At 47.1% G+C, this 10,381-nt stretch overlaps 1 protein-coding gene across 1 annotated transcript; it reads right to left on the bottom strand.

Moving 5' to 3' along the window:
* Positions 1-620: 620 nt before the first annotated feature.
* LOC133169589 (macrophage mannose receptor 1-like) lies at positions 621-8,628 on the bottom strand. The gene is made up of 26 exons (XM_061301928.1): positions 8,621-8,628; positions 7,629-7,693; positions 7,517-7,540; positions 6,960-7,162; positions 6,789-6,895; positions 6,555-6,667; positions 6,437-6,490; positions 6,212-6,367; positions 6,028-6,113; positions 5,735-5,846; positions 5,572-5,619; positions 5,328-5,495; positions 4,961-5,083; positions 4,764-4,871; positions 4,663-4,698; positions 4,449-4,586; positions 4,085-4,228; positions 3,831-3,962; positions 3,594-3,742; positions 3,397-3,517; positions 3,271-3,322; positions 3,141-3,204; positions 2,941-3,071; positions 2,828-2,877; positions 2,594-2,767; positions 621-2,513 (listed from the first exon to the last, which is right to left on the bottom strand). Exons 1-26 carry the CDS (start codon positions 8,626-8,628, stop codon positions 2,257-2,259), a joined length of 2,823 nt encoding a protein of 940 aa, XP_061157912.1. The 3' UTR covers positions 621-2,256.
* Between the last annotated feature and the right edge of the window lie 1,753 nt (positions 8,629-10,381).

Consider the following 10,381-nt stretch of genomic DNA (forward strand, 5'->3'; position numbering starts at 1 on the left):
TCCAAAATCATTGGTATCGCCCATCCCTATTGATGATTGCAGAACGCAGAAGGGTATCACTCCTCCCACAGCCTGCTAAATCACACTCCGCCCCTGCTCTCACAACGCCCAATTGGAGTCTTCTACAGCCTGCCCTTAAGTGGAGGCAAGTGGTAATCGCTGGGGTGAAAAGTGAGCGACTGATTTGATTGACTGAAGAGGCGTGAATTGAGAGACTGCTCGCTGACTTTGTAAGTAACATAGCACAAACATAATGCTTTATTTATGGTGCATTTGTTTGCGTCCTGGAGCAGTCACAGAACCCTCCTTCTCCTATGAGTGCGTTCAGTTGGACTGAAATGGGGCTTCTGAATGGAAGAATAAACCGTCTGCATTGTGACTCGCGCTTGTTTTTACATTTTTTGCACTGTTCCAGCTTTACCTGCCTGGGTTACTTCACAATGTTCCCTCTACCGTTTTTTTCCGTGTATAGTGCGCAATATTTTACTAATTTATTGTCCTAAAATCTGGGGTGCGTATTATACATGGGTACAAAGAAAAAAAAATTTTAATTTTTTTTTTTTTTTTTTTTTTAAATAAAGTCATGGTACAACAAAACCAACAACAGGACTGACCGACAAAGTCGTGGAACAAAAAGACAGGGTGACATTACCAAAGACAGGAACAGAATGACAGTAACACATACAATGATCCAACGGTGAGCGAGGGGCAGACAGGACTTAAATACAAAACACGTTACATCGATTGAGGTGACACAGGAAGAGCGGGGTGACACGAACAGAAACTATGGCAACCTAGACACATAGCAAAACTGGGGACGAGACATGACAAATCTCCCCCGAAATAAAACTCACCTTTCTTCTTGTTTGTTGTCAATCGCGCATCGCATTCAGCCATCCTGCCCAACACACTTAGTAAAATTCATAATTGACGACACATCGTTTGATGCGATGGTGCAATCCTCGATGGTGTGTTATTGTCAAATATTGTTTGTTTTTTAATCTCCATCGCGGACCGGACGTCATACGGAGGCCGCCATTACAGATGCGCAGAACGGTTGCGCAAGACACGTCAGCTATATAAAGAGCGAGAGTTCAGTTCTCCACCTATTAGTTTCAATTCACAGTTTAATTAGCAGTTTCAATCAGCAAATAACAAAATGCGTATTACAGGTAATATTTTATTTCACAACACTTTGCCTTGTTCCTTTCGTCTCTGCTGTTCATTTCAAACACGCTCCATACGACCGCAATGCTCTTGTATCAGACGCTCGCTCGATCACCTGCTAGTTTGCCGTCTGTCACAATGTACCCTACACAAATCCGAAACATTTGTTGCGGCTCCGAGTCACGACGAGGGGCAAGTTTTGGTTTCCAAGGGTGTTTTTATTCCTCTTCAACGTCTCTCCCATACAGAGCCGCCGTGTGCGCACGGAGCGCGGTGGTGCGTTTAGGGGCAGTCGGAGAAATCAACGCCAACAAAAAAAATGACATCCAGCCTAGTTAAGACCATACCAAAGACTTTAAAAATGGGACCCATTGCCTCCCTGCGTGTGTGACGATCTTTGGGACTTAAAAAAAAAAAAAAAAAAAAAATTAAATTTTTTTTTAAAAAAATTCATAAAAATTGGGTGCGTATTATACATGGGTACAAGCTTTTTTCCAGCATCAGCATGCCATTGTTAGGGGTGCGTACTATACATGGGGGCGCACTATACACGGAAAAAAACGGTACACGGTAAATCTAAGAGAATAACAACATGGTAAATTGGACAAAGTAATAATGCATGGTAAATCATCAGATGGCGTAATAATAATGTATGGTAAATTTAACAATAAGTAATTGAAATATAAGAAATCAATGATGAAAATGCACGGTAAATCTAAGAGAATAACAACATGGTAAATTGGACAAAGGAATAATAATGCATGGTAAATCATCAGATGCCATAATCATGATGCATGGTAAATTTAACAATAAGTAAAATGAAATATAAGAAATAAATGAGGAAAATCCACGGTAAATCTAAGAGAATAATAACATGGTAAATGGACAAAGGAATAATAATGCATGGTAAATTGTCATTTCACATGTTAAGTCATGAAGAAGAAGAAGTAAACAGAATCATAACACTTGGTAAATCTAACAAAAAGACTAATGCATGGTAAATCAATCATAATAGAGCATCAGTCAGTCAATCAAAATGCATGGTAAATCAAACAGAACGATCATGCAAGGTCAATTGCATTCATATGATTACTCGCAGCTTGCATTGGCGCCTTTATCCAGCTCATAACGCTCCGTGGGCATCTTACACATGTACCCGTTGAGTTCCGCGCACGACTTCATCTTCCATTTTCCACCCACCTGGCTCAAGGCGGCCACGCAATTCTCCAACCCCTCGCCAGGTTCTTCCGGAGCCCAGTTGGTTAAGGTCACCTTCTGGTGGTCCAACCACGCGAATTCGCCGGGAACCACCGGGGCGTTCAGTTCGATCCATGTGTTGCCGGGGGCTGCAAACAGCAAGAGCGCTCTCATTTGCTTTCCAGATATGGCAGCGATCAAGCAGTTGCGACGCTTGGCGAGCGCGCACCTGACGTCAGGAGGTCTTGCAGCCAATCCTGCTCAACCTTGGAGCGAATGGACACCAGCTTGGCCTTCAGACAGGAGCAGGATTGTCGAGCGCCGTACCACGTCTTTCTCTCATCAAAACGTTTGTAGCAAAAGTCCGCAAACTCCTCCCATTCAGGTCCCAAGCATCTCGGCTCTGCGTGCAAGACGGCGTCACGTGATGAAGTATGCTTCCTATTCTAGACAGCCTACTCACCCTGTTCAAGAAAAGTGAAAGACGGAGACTGAGCCAAACCGCCACCATCCCTGCAGACAGTAAAGTGAGAATGAGCCGGGCGTCTTCAAATAGACGCTGCAGTGAGAGCCAACCTCAAGGTGATCCCGTTCCTGGCGGAGCTGCTGTAGGCCTCCTGTGGCTTTTTCGTCACCAAAGTCACAATTCCTCCGAGCGCGTTCTCAATGACGCCCGAGTGAATGGCAGCCGCGCAGATGTTTGACTCCTGCACTCAGAGAACATCTCGGATAAAGAACAAGAACTCCGCTGGCAGGTCGTGCACTAATTAACATACTTGTTTGTAGATCTTTGTTCCATAGACCGTGTCGATTCGGGCGCAGCCCGCCGGGCATCGGACCCTGCGGGAGACCTTGAGTTACGAGGAGGCTTTTCCGCAAGAAAAATTGATGGCGGGTTTGACTCACGTCATTGAACCGTCGAGGCCGAGGCTGGTGGCTGTGCTGCTGCATAAGATGTCTGCGGGTCAGAAGGTCAAATCAAAGGCTGTTTCTTGCTGGATTTTCCACTACCCTCCAAACGTCGGTACTCACCGCGAGAGGTGTCGTCAGGCGTGCACCCTAAGACGTCAAAGCGAAGGCCAGTAAACCTTGGCAGGAGGCGGACGTACTTGGCGAACACGAACTTGGTTAGCATGTGCGTCCCCACAACAGGCTGGAAACCAAACACGCGCGTTTCCAATGAATAACAGCCTGGATGACAAAGTTGGAGTCGGCTACCGCTCGCTCACCTCCTCTGAGTGGCGATACCAAGTCTCTCCGTCACTACTGAACTGCAACTCAAACTTGCTGGAAGAATACTCTTGGTACATACACCTCTGGGTCACAATGCCCGTCACCTTGTAGGTCTGACCGAGGTTCACCTGGATCCAGCTGCCGACTGAGGGAAGGCATTCCATTGTATTGCTCAGGATACCAAACGACCAACAACTAGGACGGCGAGCTGTTTTTTTGTTTTTTTAACATACGTTTGGACGGTCTCCAGCAACCGCTGCCCCCCAAACGTGCTTTGTGAGGTTCGCCATTGATCGCAGAGGAAGAGGCTGAGAAGGAGGAGTCTGGGATTGTCCCGTCAGCGATGCCCAGACTGTCAAGACACACTGAGGAAAGACAAAAAAGTGGAAGGAACGATCGCTCATTCACTCTCATGTCTGGCCAGCCGTCCGTCCCTAGCCGGCGCGCTTTCTGGGGATCTGTTGGATTCTGTCCTTGTGAAGCCCACCTTTCTGCTCACAGCTGTAGACGATGTGGTGGTATTTGGAGACACCAGGGCAGGGGTCCGTACCCGTAGGTTGAATGGGGCAATGCTGATGTTTGTCACACAATGCTCTAAAGTGAGAGAGAGCCCCTTTCATCCTGCAGCGACCTGCAAATGACAACGCAGCGCCATTTGATGCACATTTCATTCACATACTTCAACTGGTTGCAGGACAAAGGGAATTTCAATGGTTAATGACGCTTTAAAGCGTCTAAGTCCATGCATATTGATATTGAATTATAGGTTACAAATGAGTTACTGGACTGCGTGTGACACTTCGCGACAGAAACTAAAGCTAAAATCAACAAAGCCACTGGAGGATTCTTACCCTGTGATCCGGCGCCGCCACTCGGACAAACGTTGCTATGCCTCCGTCCATGGAAAGCCGACTGTACGCGGATGACTCTTTCATCGGAACAATCAAGGACTTTCAAATCGTCTTGGCAGAAAATTTCCTCCTTGTAGCCTGAGAGCAAGAGAGCACAACCATTGACTTCTCTCCGTCTTTTTTTTTTTTTACAGAGACGTTGAAGGCGACTTACCGTCATGTAGCAGCAGCTGGGGTTTTGCTGTCTTTCCTAGAAGCGGGAACCACAACGTGTGACGAAGGTCCACCCACCGTGGGGCGTCACATCTCACTTACCTTTTCCTCTTTTCTTGCAGACGTAGCCTTTCCTGTCGTCGCACTTGTCACGCTTCCAGTCACTGCTGCCGGTGAGCAAGGAAAGACATTTCCCCTCTTTGGCGTCACCTGGAGGGAGGGAGGGGGGGGGGAGACAAGATCTGAGCGAGCGCTCATCCGTTCCTCCAAAGTGCAGCTGACAACCGCCTCAGCCCGACCTTCACTCGAGTGGAGGTAAGAAAAGGGGGATCCGTCAGCCCACTTGCCGCCGTCACCCTCGATGCCTCCGTTGGCGCCCAACCACAGGGAGGCGTCATCGCCCATCAGAACCTTGGCGATACCTTTGGATCCCAAAGAGAACATGCACGATTCCAAAACGACTCACACATGACTACAACTTGACGGGCGTGGCACAGCCATGACAAAGTGCTAACAATACTGCAACAAAGCGTGAAGCCAAAAAACAAACAAGCAAAGCTGGCCATATCTCAGCTTGATCACGTTTCGAATGGAAAGGAAGGTGAAGTAGGGGAAAAAAAAAAAAGTTTCTTTCTCAGGTCATGCGCAAATTCACGGCCAGCCTACTCTCTATGATGCCCTGCTCATGCGAGTCGGTGATGCTGAGCAGGTCCCCTTCCAGGCGTTTGCAGTCGTCTTGCGCCTTCTGCCAGGTCTTGGTGGGCTGGCTGATCATCAGGTAGCAGAAGTCGTCGGTGGGGTTGTCCAGCCACCAGCCGCATTTGTAAGTCCAGCCTGCGAGCCAGACGGCGTAAGACGGCATAAGACAGCGGCAGTGCGGCATGAGACAGCGGCAGTGCGGGACACCTACTGACTAGGCTGACTGATGATGCCAGCCTTCGAGTCCCTCCGTGCTTGGCTGCAAGGAAAGGGGTGGGTGGGTGGTTGTCGGGCGGGGGAGGGGATTTGTGGTCAAGTATCAGCAAATGCAATGGATGCGTCCAAAAAGGAGCGCTCGGGAGCGACGTTTGCACCTGTTTTGCAGAAGAATGGCCGCGTCGTTGAGCACTGACAGCCACTCAACTCCCCAACAGAATTTGGGAACGCACAGTCTCCCGTGGTGTCTTTTTCCCACCGTTTGTACTCCTGCGGACGACACGCGTGTATTGGACTCCCAACGCCCTTCCTGGGCTCACTCGCGCCCACGTTTTGCCCATTTTCCCTCCAAAACAATCCAATCGTTGAGCGGCATTTCTCCCCTTTTTTTTATGCTGCTCAAATTTGGACTTTCCCAGCGCAGCTTTTGAAAAATAAGCAATTCACTTACAAAGGTTGTTCCGTCACTCCACTTGTAGTCGTCGCCCGTCGTTTTCTTGAGTCCCACCAAAGCAGATTGTGAGGTCTGCGTGTGGTCTTGAGGAAAAGAAGGAAGGAAGGAAGGACAAGAAGAGTTTCAGGGCAAGAAGAGCTTCAGGCAAATGACGAGTGCGGAGGTTCAACTTGGTGCTCACCATACACAAATTGGGCCTCTTGCTTAGAGTGGACGCTAGCCAGGTGGCCTCCCCGGACTTGACAGAACTTCTCGGCATCGTCATAATTTTCATGCGTCTTCTCGTAACGGTAACAATAATCGTCATAGTGGAAGGAGTTGTCGTCGCAGTAGGCAGCTGGGCCCGCAAAGAAAAACGTTACCGTGACAAGACGGCCAAAGTGCAAATAAGTGTGCTGCAACTCACTCTTCACGACAGCAGGACCATGTTTGGGGGAACACGTCTGTCCCTCTGGGCAGCCTGCACAAAAAAAGACCCGTTTGCTTCTTTCATTGGCAACGTGAGCACGGACGTGCAGGCTTACTCAGCGGCCGTTTGCACATGTAGGCCAACGAGGAATGACAGGAGCCAGACCTCCACTTGCCGGGCTCACCACTTCCCCCTTGGTTGACGTAGGCGCACGACGCAACGGCGGCGCTGTCGGGAGAAAAGAAAAGGAATATTTTCCAGTTTTTATTTTTCCTCCCAAAGTGTCCGTCTTCAAAATTGGTTCCAGAACCTGCGCCTGACAACAGCATGCAGAGTTGTGAGGTCTTACCTTTTGAGTTGATTTGGGGCCCAGTTGGTGTGCTTTATTGTCTCGCCATCAGACCAGGCCAGCGTCTGGCTCCCGCCTTCAAAGCGACACCAGGAGTCGTCGCATTTCTGCAGGGAAAAACAACAACAGTCCCAGTTGTTTCTCCAGACTCCACTGCCGCTTCCATCTCACCTGGTTGGAGAGTCCCAGCCAGAAGGGGGTGTCCTTGTCCATGGTCGTTTTCACAAAGTCTTCCTCGGCCGAGGAGGTGATCGAGACCAGGTTGCCGCCCAGCCAGACGCAGTGGTGCCAGGCCCCCAGCCAACCGTTGGGCTTCACCTCCTTCTTGTAGCAGCTGGAGTCGTTCTCGACCCACCCGGGATCACACTTGCTGTCTGAGGGCACAATTTGGGGAACAGGCGGACAGATCAGAGCACACTCCTATTTTTGCCATGCAGTCCACTTTTGAGCAAAGGGTCATTTTCTCGGGTCGGGCAAATTGGAAGATCACTCGACGTGGTTAAGCTCAGCCCAGTGCATTTTTTGAAATGATTCCGCAAAATTCACCTTCACGCTTGAGAAACAACCCGGCCGCACACAAACTGCCGCTGTGCAAGTTAAGACGATGCAAAAAGCATTCAACATGTGGCTGAGTACTTCACAAAAATGAACAAAAAACTGCAAAGAATTTGTCGGTTGGCATGGTGTGACTCCAGGATCATGTGTTTTTGACGCTCAGTCTGACTTACCGTCAAGAGTCGGCGCTGTCAATCCTGCAAGAGGAAACGAAAAGACAGACATTAAGGCACAGACGGACGTCAAGGGGCGATAACGGTCGGTGGGGCGTCATGCCTCACTTACCTTTTCCTCTTTTCTTGCAGACGTAGCCTCTCTTGTTGCCGCACGGGTCGTACTTCCAGTCGCCGCTGCCAGTGAGCAAGGAAAGACAATGCCCCCCTTTGGCGTCACCTGGAGGGAGGGAGGGAGGGAGGGAGGGAGGGAGGGAGGGAGGGAGGGAGGGAGGGAGGGAGGGAGGGAGGGAGGGAGGGAGGGAGGGAGGGAGGGAGGGAGGGAGACAAGATCTCAGTGCTCCTCCGTTCCTCCAAAATGCAGCAGACAACCGTCTCCGACCAACCTTCACAATGGCGCTTGAACGTGAACGAGGAATTGTCAATCCATTTGCTGTCATCGTCATCGAGTGAGACATCGGCGCCCAACCAGAGAGAGGACGCTTCTCCCTTACTCTTGAAGATAACTGTGGATCAAAAGAGAACATGCAAGAAGAATAGGGGGATGTTAGCCAAGATGACGAGTAGTAGAATCAACACCAAGCCAGCAATAACCGTGTGGTATACTGCGCTCAAACTATTATTTCATGTTCTAATGATAACATATGCACTTATTGATACACAAACAATGTATGTTTAAAAAAAAAAAAAAAAAGGGTGACACTACTTTGCGGGTGGTCTTGAAACCAATTATCCGCGGTAAACGAGGGATTACTGTACCATCAAACCTGTCCTGTAAAGAGATATAAAAATAATACGAAGGGGATGTGGAAGGAAGGTATTAAACACTGGAGCTAAAAACAAAAACACAAAGTACCCGGTTTATTGTATTGAAATCGAGCGATCGATACACAATATGAAAGCGGTGGTCAATGAAAAGGTTTTTTTTTGGTCAATGTGGGTGGGACCTGCCAGCTGGCAGGAAAAACACAGGATCCAGACAGACTTGGCTGCTCAATCCATATATTTCTTGGTGTAGAAGTAAAACCTCAACTGATGACAATGATATTGATATGTGTAGCATCCACAAAAGTTCTTGATGAAATTGCACAACCACTGACTCACATATGCATTATGTCTTACATCTGGTAGATTTCCAAAGGACATGAAAATAGCTACTACCACTGTAGAAATAGACTAATTACACGCCATTCTCTCCCTCTCTGCTCTTTCAGTACTCCGAGATCCATGAAAAAGTTTCACAGAAAAACTCGACAACTTAGTTGAATAAAGAAAAGAAAAAAGTCAATATGGATTCTCAGCGCAACATCAATGGCACTAATGGATCCTATCGAGAGCGTCACACACACAAAAAAAAGGTGATGGGTATTTTCACAGATCTAAAGGAAGCATTTGACACAATAAATCATGGCATCAGAGTGGACTGGGTGAGGAGCGACTTAATCAACAGGCAGCAATTTGTAAAAATTGGAGATCAGACCTTTTGCCCATAACATGTGGAGAACCTCAAGGGTCGGCATTCCTTGCTCCTAAACACGATCATCGGGCAGTAATGCATCAAAAATAATGAAATGCATTTTGTTTTGCTCGTGATACAAACATCTATTGCGCTGTGGACAATGGACAGCAGCTTATGGAAACAACCACAATTTGAGTGAACCAAAATTCGCATGATTTGAAAAGTACACATCTTGAACCTCATTTGGAAGGGAAAATTGACAATCTTATGATGGAAAGAGCTTCTGACATAAAATTCCTGGGTGTGACTGTTGACAATAAAAATCTGCTGGAAATCATGTCAAAACAAAAATGTCAAAGGCAATTCGGAAGCATTGCGGACTCCAGATACCGACATCGACTCAGATTGCCATATCTGAACTACCGTGTGGGGAATATGGGGTAACACCGAATAAGTCAAGCAATAAGAAAAATAACAAGGAGAATAAAAACGCACTTTTCATGATACCAGACAAAACTTTTGTCACTCAGGGATCCTGATCAAACACAAGACAGCTCAAATTATGATGTACACAGCAAGATATGGTGACCTTCTTCCAAGCGGGAGACACTTTTTTTTTTTTTTTATGGAAAGGCAGGCAGGGTGGCTATCATCTGAGAAGGAAACTGAATATTAGGCGTGGAAAAGTCTGCTGAACAACCATACAAATATGTATAACTGTTTGTGGGGTGAAATTGTGCAATGGTCGAGAAAATGAGCGCACGTAAAAACTGCTCAAAAAAGTGTATCAAATCTGGTCTCTTAACATGCAAGAAAAAAGACAAAGTGACTACACGCAGCCAAAAAGGAATCTGAAAGTGTGTCTACTTCTGTTTTTTTGATTTGTATGTTGAATTATTTGTTGAATGGATTAGGGTGGGAATCTAAAAAGCTCTGCTTCCTCCTACTCCAGCATTCTTTGTTGTTTTTGGGTTGTTGTTTTTTCATTTTGGGTGACTTCGATATGGCACTTTATTTTCCTATTTACCGTTTTTTTCCGTGTATAGTGCGCAAAATTTTACTAATTTATTGTCCTAAAATCCGGGGTGCGCATTATACATGGGTACAAAAAAAAAAAAAAAAAATTTTTTTTTTTTTTTAATTTTTTTTTTTTTTTTTTTTTTAAGTCCCAATGATCGTCACACACGCAGGGAGGCAATGGGTCCCATTTTTATAGTCTTTGGTATGGTCTTAACTAGGCTGGATGTAATTTTTTTGTTGGCGTTGATTTCTCCGACTGCCCGTAAACGCACCACCGCGCTTCGTGCGCGCACGGGACAGCAAACGAGCAGGTGATCGAGCAAGCGTCTGATACGAGAGCATTGCGGTCGCATGGAGCGTGTTTGAAGTGAACAGCAGAGAAGAAA

Source organism: Syngnathus typhle, linkage group LG16 (genome assembly GCF_033458585.1).
Source record: "Syngnathus typhle isolate RoL2023-S1 ecotype Sweden linkage group LG16, RoL_Styp_1.0, whole genome shotgun sequence".
Taxonomy (NCBI): domain Eukaryota; kingdom Metazoa; phylum Chordata; class Actinopteri; order Syngnathiformes; family Syngnathidae; genus Syngnathus; species Syngnathus typhle.